General features: G+C 45.8%; 1 protein-coding gene across 2 annotated transcripts in view; it reads left to right on the plus strand.

Moving 5' to 3' along the window:
- The window catches only part of RBM6 (RNA binding motif protein 6), a 59,168-nt gene that overhangs the window by 11,743 nt on the left and 33,954 nt on the right, over positions 1 to 13,471 (plus strand). For both annotated transcript variants that reach the window (XM_064156448.1, XM_064156449.1), the window contains exon 6: positions 11,610 to 11,683. In XM_064156448.1, coding sequence (XP_064012518.1) covers positions 11,610 to 11,683 — 74 coding nt within the window. The remainder of the gene's footprint in view (positions 1 to 11,609; positions 11,684 to 13,471) is intronic.

Here is a 13,471-nt window from a genome sequence, read left to right on the forward strand (position 1 = left end):
GTTTAGTAACAGGGGAGAAGAACTGGGGCAGTTGGGTATTTCTCAAGTATATTTTTGTTTCTGGAAGCTGTCAAAGGAGATTTCACAACCTTCCTGTGACCCTTTGAACTGAAAAACAACCTTGTGTCACGTAATCTCGTCTGACCCAACAAGCAGGGCTTAAGGGGCACAGTCAGGCTTTCTTGCTCCCTTTCCTCTTTTCTAAGCATAGTACAGCGTGGCTGTTGTCACCCCCTGACTGAACCCAACAGTTGTGACATGCTTACTTTCTGCCTATGCTGATGTGGTTGCTCAGGTTTTTTTCTGAAACGCCTCACTTCTTAGTAATAAATCAACTTGAACAGAGAGTCTCTTCTTAATTATCTTCTCGTGTATGTTATTAGGGCTTACTGCCCTCATTAGAGAACTGTTATCTCCTCCCATTCCCCATTTCAAAGGCTACCCAAGATGAGACAAGTGTCTGAAGTTAGCTGCAGAAGCCTTGGTATCTGCTGGTGGTTACAGCAAATATGAGGGCTTTGGTTGTCTATTGTGTCTCTGTTTCAGTCTGTCTCCTCAGCTGCAAAACTATTTTTTAAAGGTTTTTCTGGCAATTGTGAGGAGGGAAAGAATGAAGTTAAATTTAGCTGATAATTCATGGTCTATTTAAAGCTATTGTTTAACCCCGTCCAGTCAACATCAGTAATTGAAGTAATGTAGCAGGTTTCATGGATGATCCAAAGACTTTGTTTTGCATTATGGCCTGAGGCTGCATATGCAGCTGCCGATTTAAACAGCTTCTGGTCTGTCTTATGCAAGATGGGTAAAGTCTAGGACAATAAACGCTTCCTGACTTGTGAAAACGATTGCTTGAAACTGGGTAACTAAAAGCTGCGGTAAATTCAATCCAGTTTTTCACATTAGGGCATTCTGTAGAGAAGTGTGTGAAGTGGAATTTGTGTTAACTTCTGAAAACTTAAGGCTGTTTGAAACTGGATGCCAGTTACAGGCTAAAGAATGCTTTTAAGATGAGGTGCATGTGTAAGTACTCATAGGAGTTAATCCCTTGGCCGGAGTGCTGGTCTCCTTCACATACCGCTGGGCCCACTGGCTCAGTTGCTCTATCAGCTCAAGAGGACAGTAGCAGCCTGGCCCAGAAGAGTCATGCTAAGTCTGTCTGGGTGGGTTGTGTATTTTTGAGTGCTGTCCAGAAATGTTAAAAATAACATTGATCGTGAGTCTGCATGTTGAGTGTGTTTGAGAGAAGAATGCCTGCAGCTGCTGCGGAACAATAACCACCGTAACAAATAACACGCAATTAACTCAAAATAAGTGAGGTTCAGCTCAGCTTTACAAAAAGATAACACTTATCATAAGGCTTAGCTCAGCAGCTTCAGCATGATGATTCCACTGTATGATCTTTCACAAGACTCCTTCTGTTTTGGGGGGGAAAATACGTGGTTGATTTCTCTTGGAAAAAGCAGCTCAACTTCTTTTTAAGGCACTTTCTTTTTCTGTGCTGCATATGTGCTAAGGGGAGCATATTTTTGCTGGAGGTTGTGCTGAGCATGGAACACTGTTCTTTATATACCTGGTGTGATTTTTGGTATATGTTCAAGCTGTTTATTCTTTAGAGTTTTGTCTCAAGCCCACAGACTGAAATGGTGGCTAGATTTTAAACAAGATTGTGAAAGGAGAGACCTTCAGACATGGCATAGTGATTCTATTTAAATCAAAAAGGCAGATATTTACAGACAGTGATAAAATATCACAGTCAGACTTTATAGTATTATATTACACAAGATTAACTTGTAATTTCCACCAGTTAGACTTTTTTTAATTGATGCCTGTATGTTCAGGCTGAAAGTATCAGATCCATTTGTGAGGGGAAGAGAACTCCTTCCACTGTAAGCCCTGGCAGAAATAACTGTGCTGGGTTGTTGACTTATCTTCCAGCTTGTCTTCTCAAGTGTGTTTGGACATGTCTGTGCAGTTAATCATTACAAAGAATAAACCCTGAGGAGTGGAGTCTTCTCAAAGACTTTCAGCTAGCTGCATTAGTCTGCAGTATCTGTGGTGCTTCTTGCTGCCTCTTGTGGATGTTCTGCTACTTGGATAGGCACTAGCAGTGCTGAGCAGCTCTCTGCCAAGGGGTTGTCAGTAATGGCTTGTGAGCTCATCCTGTCCCATCCGAAGGCCCTTGTCTCTGCTTGCTGGGGACAAGGCTTTCATGCATCTTTGTAGTGTGGGGCTCCCTCTGTGCAGCCATCAGCACAGCGTGTAAGAGCACCAGGTTACTGGTGGCACAGTGTCTGTCATTCTCCTGTTACTATCCGTGCGCTGCCATTGGTGGTGACTGCCAGGGACTTGAAACCAATACCTTTTGACCTTCGAGGAGTCTAACATGGACACACCTTGTCTTGGGTTTGATTTCAATCACATCTAAAGCTTATTTCCTGCCTGATTCACATCAAGCTTTATTTCTACTTTCCTGACTAATGTCAGACATAAGCAAAGTCCGAGATAGTATCTCAAGTGTCTGATGTGCACAGAACTTTCAGCTGAATGTGCACGATTGCCCTCAAGAAGAGAGCATATGGAGCTATCTTTATCTTAAAGGGTTGCTTATGATGAGTAGTTTGCCCTTAAAAGATTCTACAGAGATATCCAAGTAGTAAGTGAAAACATGAAGTGTACTCTGAGCCTTCTGTTCAGATCATTCTCTGGGATGCAGTCTGTGGTGGGACAAGACTGGAACATGTGTTTTCCAAACAGGATTCATGTTAGGGTTGGTACCAGCAGTTGGGCAAAGCTATTCAGGGAAAGTGAGCCTGAGAAATTGCTGGCAGCCCATGAAGCTTTTCTAGCTTACTCTACAAGCCTGTCTGGGGAACTGTTTTTGCTGAGCTGAGAGAACATGGTGGAGAATGACCAAGATGGAGAGCAGCATGTGTGGAGAGGAGCTCTGTGAAGTGGACCTGGAGGGACAAGGTGAGCTGAATTACAGTCTGAAGGAGTCGTGAGGTCTAGCTGAGCCCCTTTAGATACCCTCTACATTAGTGCAGAAATTGAGAGATTTGAGTTTGTTAACTTTGTTAACCTTCTGAGGGTTCAGTTTTGACCCTGGGTTGGGATGTGGGAACACTGCTGCATGGCTGAGGAGCAAGGCACCCATGGAAGTGGTTAAGTGGAGCAGAGAAGAGTTTTCTGAAAAGCAGTAGTGTGTGGGGCCAGAGAGATGGTCACAGATATGAGGGACTTAAGCTGAAGGACAGGCATTCTCCTATGGTGGAGGTACCTGCAGGAAATGTGCAACTGACCCAGCACATGTGATGGCAGCTGCCTGCTCTATTTTGGAAAGCAAGTACTACTGGCAGCATATGTACTTTATTGCTTACTTAGTCACCTTCTTTCACTGGCTTTTATTTGTTGTTTCATTTCTGCAAGCCTGGCCCTTTTGTGGTGTTTGGAACTGTCCCACTTATTCCACCCTTTGTTAAACTTAAACTGCCTTGGCCAAGTCCTAGAAGAATCTGGATTATCTTGCTTGTTCTCACTAAGCTCTGCTGCATTGGTGCCCTGTTAAATATTAACAAGCCCTTTAGATAAACCTTTAAGAGTTGCTTTTTTTTTTCCCCTTCCAAGTGCAGTCTTGTACATCAGAACAGTGAGTCATTGGTTTCTGGAATATTTTGGGAAGCCCCTGAAATTTAAATTTGTGCTCTTTAGTGTTGCATTTTGCTAAAATAATCTAAGGGCCACAAGTTTAAACTTCATAATGGAAGAATTGGTAAGTGTTTTTGAGTAGTTCACCTCTCTGTATCAGAGCTAAGTTCTCTTTTTTAAAATGGCTGGAGTGCATCCCAAGGCAGTGAGATCTCTTCTGCCTTGGAGCAGAGTTCTTGTGGTGGTTGGCATAGCTGTGTCCTTGTATGGCCCATTTATAAGTGATCTGTAGCTCACTCACTGTGTCTCTGTGTATATGGGGACTTTGGGCTCTTGAGGGTCACAAGTCCTGGTGAAGTACCAACTCCTTCACACCACAGGTGCCTGGGTATGGCTGGAGAGCTGAGCTGCTGCTCTGCACAGGGAGGGGATGTTTCTGGAAGTGTGTGGCAGGACTGTGCTAAACTGGGACCTTTTGTTGTGTTTCAGGAGTAATGCAGTGCCCTTGGGGAAAACCCTTTGCAGGGTGGATTTTGACCCTCTAGTGACTTCTGCACGGTGAATGCTTTGCACCAGCCCTGTGGCATTTGGTTAGGAGTAGATCTCACAAGGACTTAGGTTCTTTAGTTTGGTGCGAAGAACAGGCTGTGGGTTGATGTCAGATGTCTCTAATAATATACACTGTGGCACAGAGGTGCATCTTGCCTGTTGTGCTGATTATATGGAGAGCAACTTGACTCGTCCTCAAGACTGGTGCTGGTGCACCACAGGAAGAATTAATCTCCGGTTGCTGTGGTTAGTGCTTTGCACAGTGAGGATGGTGTGGCTCACATGGCACACCCATGTCAGCCGTGAATCTCAGGCACTCACTGGGCACATTGATCTCAGGCACTCACTCAGAGCTGGAGCGATTGTCCATGACCTCACAAGATGCTGTAGCATACACACAAGCATGAGGCATGACCAGATCACCTGCTCATCAGCTGAGTTCATCAGTCTAGAGGGGCTCACCTTTTGCAAGCTGGGAAAATACCTTTGGTGCTGATCTAGGAGAAGTAATTGATTCTTGTTTGTGGCCAGAATAGCCTGGCAAGGATGGAAAAAGCACTTAACTGGAATTAGTTCATGGTTGTCAGTGCCAGTCCTTGCCAGTTTTCCCAGCTGTGTGGGCAGTAGGCTTTTGGCTAGTCTTGCTTGATTTCAGGGCAGCAGTGGAAGGAAGTGTCTTGAAGCAAAGGCGTTCTTGCCAGTCTTTTCCCATCTGTGATGTGGTGGCTTAGGAAATAAAAAGTCCAAATCTGTTACCACAACACAAGTCAGTGTTTGTGATGGTGATCAGCCTTGGTTCAGGGTTGTAAGGCTGTTCAGTAGGAAAGGCAGCACACCCTGATCCATAAAGCATGCTCACAGCCTCTTTGATGTGCTGAATCCTTCTCTCTGTAAGCATTTTTACAAACGTGCTCGCCCTTTCTGCATCTCCAGCACAAAACTCCAAGGCTTTTCACAGCATGCTGACGTGATTGCATTGATTGCCTTTCTGGGGAATTTGTGCTAAATGACAGATCATATATCCTAGAGAGCAGGTTCACTTAGCAGCACTTTAAAACCAAGGTCCTGTTAGTGACATCTTCCCAGGTGCACAGCTTCCAGTTCTCTCCTGGGAGTCTTTCACCAGCCTTCCTTGGATACCAGATTTCTGTCCAAATGTAGTACCTGGTCATTAATAAAGCTGCAGTGAATACAGTCTGGATGTTGTGGATTTTCCCCTCCTCTCCTCAGTGCTGATGTACAAACTGCACTCCTGGGACGAGGTTTGACAGCCATCTGGGGCTCTGACTGTTGTAGTTCCTGCTGCTGTACGGGACTGACGGTGTCTGCCTTTGAGGGCATCTCAGACAGAGGTCCTTCCTGCGTCTTACCCTCTTGGCTGGAGGGAGGAGGATGGACCTTTCAGTGCATTTTATGTCCTGCGCTCTGTGCTGTTCTCTTGTGCAGTGCTGTTGTGAGTGTGTAACAGTGTAGCTTTTTATGCAGAGGGCCAGCGTTAAGTGACAGGCCTTTTCCAGCAGCCAGGTGTGACTTGTCAGTGCTCAGCCTTTGAAAGGAACTGGGGATATGGCTTGTTGCAGATCGTCCTGTTTAGTATTCAACAGCAAGCTTTTCTGGTACTGCTCTTCAGCTTTAGGAGCTCTGAAGACCAATTTATCTGCGCAGTAAAGAGATCTAGCAAATTTATGGATGCTCAGAATCCTCCAGCTGGTACTGAGAGAGCTCTCAATTTTGGCTTCTGAGCTTGTGTTAGCATGGATGGATTGCTGCCGTTCCCTGCTGTGCTGCGGGGTGCCCTCCAAGTTTTCAGGCTGTGTGGACAGCTTTTATTTTCTCTGCTCACCGTGGAAGGCACTCTGCTGTTGCCCATCCTCACTGCGATGGCAAGGACTCGCTGCATAACACAGATACGGCTGCTGCTGTGCATGTTCAGGAGCTCTTGGCTTCTTGGAAGCATCAAGTGTATTATGCCTGCTAAGAATAGCACACATTGGTAGTGTAGATATAGAGCAAGCCCTGTGTTTTCCAGTATTTTCTTGTGATAAGGTATTCACTCTTTAGTATGGATGACCTGCATCTGCATCTTTATCTTCCCTTGGGGGACACAGAAGATTTGTGCATGGGGTTATGGGCCTGTTGCCAAAATCTCCCCCGGATGAGGTTGCTCTTCCTCTTGACCGAGGAATAGCAGATTCTCTGAGGACAGTGTGCAAAATTTTGTCTCCTCTACCCAAGCTGTGCAAAGGTCAGTGCCTGGGACTGCAGATTCGTTCAGAGCACGTGGAAGTCCTTCATGGTCACTCTATACTTTGTGCTGTAGTTGCCAGTGAAGTGTCAGAGCCTTCTTCTCTAACATGGATGAGACCCTGCAGAGGATTTCTTCACCTGCACTCTGCTGTGCTGTCTCTGGAGAGAGCATGCAGCAAGATTGTTCTTGCTTCAGCAGGCTGGCCATGGCTTTGCTTTAATGTACTGTGTTTCCTAGAAGTGCCACAAACTGCAAATACTTCTCTGTGGTAGTTCTGTCTCATCCTACTAGAAAAGGCACAAGTGAAGTGTTGGGATGGTTGAGAAGCTTTCTGCCTATAGAAACTCCATCACTGCCATCTTCAGCCCTTAGGTGGCAGGCCCTGTCTTGAACAATGCAGGGACTTCCACCATGTTCACAGCTGGCCCAGCTGTCCAGTTTGGCATAATGTTTTTTGGCAACCTGTTATACAGAGTTTCTGCAGTAGGAGGCTATTTTCTTACCTTCCAGGCCAGAGGAGAGAGATGTGTTCATATCTCACCACAGCGGAGGGGGTTCGTAGCAGTTCTTTTTGAGAAGGCAGGTGATGGTTCACTGTGGACTTAAAGACTAGATGTGGCACTTGGGGACATGGTTTAGTGATGGACTTAGCAGTGATGGCTTAACCGTTGGACTCAATCTTGAAGGTCTTTTCCAACTTAAACTAGCTGATCTTTCGAGGTCCCTTCCAGCCCCTAACCTTCTCTGATGCTGTGTGATTCTGTAAATAATTCTGTGATTCTTTGATAAGGTTACCTGACGCCTTAAGCTTGTGGGGGCAGGCAGTAACATGACCTACTGCTTGCTCATTCCTGCAGTCCAGGAGCTGGATCACCTCTTGAGTTAAATGCCCTTGTCACATTGCCATCTTCCCTTCATTCCAAAAAGTATCTTTGGTTTGGCATAGTCATGGCTGCTGTAATTACATGATCATTTAATTTGGCCTTTTAAAATTCCAGAGCTATTTTTTGGATGTCTTCACATTGCTTACAGCCTCTCAGAACACAACATGGTCATTTTCCTTTATTTAGATCTCTGACATAACAGAACATCATGAAGTAACACATTAAATGTGTCAGTTGTTCGGCAGAAGCTGTGTGCATGTAGAAACAAGTCTTATTTTAAATCCCCAAACTTTGATCACTTTATCTGAAGCCAAAGAATGCTAATTTTAAATCAGGCTTTCAGGATTTTCTGCCAAACCATGGCATGCTCACAGAGACCTGCTCGTTGTTGTCAAAAGTTCACTTCACTAAAGCACATCTGTTTCAGAGGTAAAATATTTCGTACTCAAATGTTTGCAGAGCAGCTTCCTGAAGCGCTAAATGTGTTCATAGTCCTGAATATTAAGCAATTGCTTCCATTTTCAGTACGGGAAACAACTCAGCATGCTGTGGGAACATCCGTGAAGGACTTTGTGCGCAAGCGTTGCAGCACTGTTCCTGCTGCAAAGTTCACTTTGCCTTTTACATGGAGGTGTTCAGGGCGAGGTTGGACAAGGTCTTGAGCAGCTTCTTCTAGTGGAAGGTGTCCCTGCCACTGGTGGTGGGGCTGGAACTAGATGGTTTTTAAGGTCCCTTCCAACCCACACTGTTCTGTGAATCTATGATTCATTTGGACAGTGTGGCTCTGCTGCAGCAGGCGCAAGGGTTGCCTGCGGGGAAATAGGGATTCTTTATTTTTGACAGTCTGTGTTGACTACATATACTTCTCTGAACACTTGAAGCACTTCTGACTCTAGTCTGCTTTTTTTCTGGATTCTGAAACTATAGCATCATGCTAAGCAGTGAATAAAAGGCCAAATTAAGAAGATTCAAGGATTTGTGTTTTCATGTGAAACCTTGCATATGAATCGAGGCTACCCTACGTAAAAAACCCACCAAACCACACTGTAGTCTTCAGCAGTGATTTTTGCTTTGCTGTTTTGATTGCTTTGGTTTTACTATTATGGCCTGAAGAGTACCAGTGGCTCCTGTTCACAGGGGAGGACAGTTTACCTTGGACTGCTTGTTGTACCAGTTCCTGCTATCAGGTGCCTGGATTTACCCCTCTGTCAAAATCCCCTGTCCCGCTTCTGGTACCAGCAGCTGGTGGCTGTATTCTGACAGGCTAAGTGTGTGGAGGCTTCGTAAATAAAAATCTGCCAGCTCAGCAGCTGCTGCACAAAGAGCTGAACCAGCCCTGCGGGAGGGGGTAGGGTAGAGGCACAACACTTGGTGTCAGGAACCTCTGTAGTTGCTTTCCCTTAAGAATCAGCCTCAGGTCACTCAGTGTTTCAAGTGTTGCGTGCTGCGTAATGTGATTATTGCAGATCCTGGGGGGAAATCAGCAAGCACTGCCTTTGGAAAGCACTCTGTAGCAGCAGCCTTGTTCCTCCTCTGGCCTCCATTTCAGTAGCCTTTCCATCATGGTCTAAAATGCAAGGATGCCCTGGAGGAGCTGGGGGCAGAACAGGGATGCAATGAGATCCAGGGCTGATGTTACTTTGTAGCTGTCACATACCGAGCCTGCTTCTATCTATGCAAAGGGCTGACTCTAAGGCTGGGAAATATGTCACCCCCCCCCGGGTCTTCATCAGTGCTTTGGAGTGGAGGAGCAGCTCCAGACTGCTCTTCTCTTACGTCACCACTTCACTGCTGTCTATACAAGGACGCCTGTAGTGGATTGGAGAACACCGTGTCCCTCTGCAAGTTGACCACAAGAGCTGAACATGTGGCCTGAGACTGCTTTTTGGCAGGATATGAGTCCACGGTTTCTGCTTTTGGTTCTCATTGTACATGTAACTGCAGCTGTGCTTATTGGGAAGGGGTTGATTTTGATGGGGGAGGGCAGAAGCTACAAAGTACACAAGGAGAAATAAGGAGAAGATCAGCACAAGTCTGTAGAGGTTGAATATTTACATCTCCATGTAATGCTTGGAAAGGTCCTCTAGTGTACATTTCCTCTAAGTGTCTCAGTTTCTGTACCTATGTATAACATTTGGGGTGTCACTCTCACTTGTGTCATGCTGGATTCAGTCCATGTCTGAGCTATTCACTCACTTCACCAGGAACAGGATGTAAACTGCCTCTCATCATAGAGCAAACAGAGTAAAAACTTCCACGTTCTTGTTTTCAACCTGTCAGGAGACCCCCTACTTCCCATGCACGTGGAAATAAGGTAGCACTCTCATCCTGGCTTGCTGATGACAGCATCTTTCAAAAATCCTCTCTGTGAAGGCAAATCAGGATCCTTACAAATAAGCTTCCTGCATCCCCCTTCTAAACAGGAGGGAAGGAAGCGACTCTGGGCTTCTGAATAAGACTTTCAAAAGCACCATGCGAGCCCTCACGCTGCGCCATGAAGTGGCAGAGGTGTCTGCCCAGAATGCAAAACAGGCTCCCAGCAAGGGGCAGCACTGCTCCTGGAGAGCAGCTCTCTATGGAGGAGAGAAATGCTTCATTCTCATAGTGTGATTGAGTGTGGCTGAAGCTGCAGAACAGGAGGGCCAACAGCTACAGGAGTAGCTGGGGAAAATCGGTTCTGTTGATCCTGCCAGCTGAAGTTACCTCTAGTTCCAGGTGCCCACTTCACCTAAGAATATCAGGTGGCTTTAGCTGCATTCCACCACAGATGGCATGCCTGATGCCTGTGCCTTTCAGTGAGCTAAGAGTGCCCAGACTGATGAATTTCCCTCTAGTCTAATAATATTGACTAAAATAATACAGGCAAGTGGAATAAATTCCTGTGTGAGGTAGAGCTGGGGCTAAATTCGAACTGGAGTCTCATTATAAAGGCAAATGTGCAGAGTCAGGATCATGGTGTTAGAACAGTGTGCAAAGAGCTCCCAGAGTAGAAAAAAAATCAGTAGGACCTGATGATGAAACAGTTTTCTATGACCTTGTCTCTGATGTGGTTAAGTGCAAAGATGGTAAATAAAACAGTGAAGGGAGATTTGGAGAGCACAGGAAACATTCTTTGTTGTAATCTTGGGGGAGATGAGGGCTGTTTTCCAGCCTTGCCTGAAAGAAGTGTGTGTGTGGAGTTACCTTCCTGTGGAAGGTGAGGGGCTGAAGCACTAGGAGCTGGATACTTACCTGGTTTGGAGATCCCAGTGTAAGATGTGCATCTCTGGGAGAGGTACAATCCACACACAGCCTGGCTTTCCTCTCACTGCTCTCACTCACCAGGCAATGGGGCAGCAAGAGGAGGGAACCAACCCTTTCCTCTTGCTGTTTGTCCACATAAACATCTCAGCCCACGATCATATGGAAGGCATTGGAGTGAGGTGGCCTTGACATGTGAAGGGTGAGGTTATGTCTTTAGGTTGTTCCACAGTGTTCTTGGAGTTAGTTTCAGCATCGAGGATGGCTCTTGGGATGGTCACAGCTTCGCACTTTGCTGTGGGACATAGCATTTCAGCACAGGTAACTGGAAGACACAGTTGAATCAGTAGGTCCTTTCTGCTGCTGGCTGAGATGACAGCTTTCCAAAGAGTGAGAAGAGTAAAGGCTCTCTACTTTCTTGTGTCTGGACATAAGCTCCCACTCTCTCTTGTTACATGTGCAGTAATGTCTATAGCAAAATGGGAAACTTGGAGTTCTCATTCCTGCTCTGCTGCAGTTTTTCATAATTCAAGGGATTGGCCTTCAAAAGTAAGCAGGCATTGAAGGAAAAATAGCAAAGGCAAAGGAATCCTGTCAGTTTCTTCTGATACATTGCCCAGTTTAAATGGGTGGCTATTTGTGTGAAATACTTTTGCAGCAAGGTACTTGGAAATGACTTACAAACACTTGCTTTGGAGAGCACTGCCTCCAAGGTAGCACAGAATGTGAAACTAGCAATGGAAAATCACTATGCTTTAAAAAAAACAACAAAGCAATTATTTCTTGCCCTGAGGAAGGGTGTGCCTGCCACTGGGTTGTGTAAGGGGAAGTGGGAACACTCTACTATTAACATTCATGATAAACTGCACAGTTAATCATCATCCAGCTAGTCCCTGACTCCTCTCCTTTTCATGCTGCAGCAGAGGGGTGGTGGTTAGAGGGTGTGTCATTGGAGGGAAAGGGAAATTGAATATTGAATATGGCTTTCTTTGTGACACAAGGCACTAACATGACTCCCGTCTGTATTTAAATGCTGTCCCCAGGTTACGACTATGGCTATGTCTGCGTGGAGTTTTCACTCTTGGAAGAGGCCATCGGATGCATGGAAGCCAACCAGGTTGCTTTACACTTCGGTCAATGCTGCTAGAAGATTTTTTTATATATATATTTTTTTTTGGTGGGGTGGTGGAAAGCCTATGAGGATTTTTGGTTTTGAACCAAAGGAAGATCTGTTCTTGTTCAATATACAACACTGTGGTTTAAATGTCAGTTCCAGAAGCTTGTCAAAGGCTTAGAAATGTCAGTATGAAAGAGCTGCTGGACACCAAGTGGTCTGCCCTCCTCCCTAGTGTGTGTCAGCAGACTGGCAGAGTTAGAGGCTGGTGGCTGACAGTCTCCTAACGCAGGTTTTGGCCCTGCTGCTTTTGTACTCACACTGAAATGCAGTGGGGAGGAGCTCCTGCTGGCACCGAACTTCCCAGCGCACACAAGTCTGTGGCTGGAGGGGAGGCCTCTGCTGTGCAGCTCTGAGTCAGCTCTGACTTGCACGCTCTGCTTTTCCATTTGCCTTGCGTGGGGGAGAGCCTTCATTGTGTTTCTCCCCCGTATCTATCCTGTCCTTTGGCAAGCTGGAGCTGCAAACGTGAGGTCTACTCTGCGTGCAGTTGCACCTGGTAAATCTGAACATTCTCAGCCCTTTAAAGTGGAAAATGGCTCAAGTCCCCAGTAAGTACCAAAGGAGAAGCCTTTTCTCTGGCCTGGTGTTTGAGACTAGAGCTGTTGTCCACCATATAAGAGGAAAATGTATGAAATCTCTTAGGTTAGACCAGGTCGCATCACCCTGCCTGTGCCTTAGAACTACAGGTAATGAATCACTCGTGAAAAAACACTAAAATGATTTATTTCCCCCTTCCTTCACTGTTTCCCTTAAGTCTCCTTTCTGCTGCCACCTTCCACCTGTTTTGCCCGAGTAAGAATCCATAGCAATTATCCAAAGCCTTTTTACCTGAATCCCAAGTCTCACTGTCATGGGAGAAGAGTCATGAGTCAGATTCAGAGATGTGCATCTGCAAAAATGTACTTACAGTTAATGAGTCTTCACAGCTGGGGTTTCAGAGGTCCCACTGAGCACTCACATTTGCCTCTATTTTCAGTTACAGAGGTATTGCAACTTACAAAAATGTTTTACAGAAATGATTCTGTTGCTGGGAAAGAGCCTGGCCCATTCCCACTGGGGTGGTGGCAGTGAGGATAGAGAGAGAAGGCTCCAGAATTAATTACTTTTGCTGTCAGTGACAACTTCTATTTCCCCTTCAGTCTTGCTGCAGTTGTCAATGTGTTTTGTTGTCGCTGGGGAGTCTGTAATTATGTATGGCATGCCTTTCAGCCAAATGCCTCTCCATATTCTCTCCACAATTCTGCTCACATGAAGTGATGTCTCCCTATGTGGGAGCAATTCCCAAATATCTGGGAATTGGCAATTCCTCTTTTTTCCTGGTGTCAGTGCCTACTCTGCCCCTTCTCCCATCTGGACCATCTTTATGTGGAATTACAGAATTGTCAGGGCTGGAAGGGACCTCAAGGATCACCTATCTACAGCCTCCCTGCAATGGGTAGGGGCACCTCACACTAGATCAGGTTGCTCAAAGCCCCATCCAGCCTGGCCTTAAAACATTCCAGGGATGAGGCTTCCACCACCTCCCTGGGCAACGTTTTCCAGTGTCTTACCACCCTCATGCTGAAGAACTTCTTCCTAACATCCGGTATGAATCTACCCACTTCTAGTTTTGCTCCATTCCCCCTAGTCCTACCACTAGCTGATATCCTAAAAAGTCCCTCAGCAGCTTTCTTGTAGAGCTGTTGTCCACCATACAACAGGAAGATGCAGGAAATCTCTTAGATACTG

The sequence above is a fragment of the Pogoniulus pusillus genome, chromosome 16, assembly GCF_015220805.1.
Source record: "Pogoniulus pusillus isolate bPogPus1 chromosome 16, bPogPus1.pri, whole genome shotgun sequence".
Classification (NCBI taxonomy): Eukaryota; Metazoa; Chordata; class Aves; order Piciformes; family Lybiidae; genus Pogoniulus; species Pogoniulus pusillus.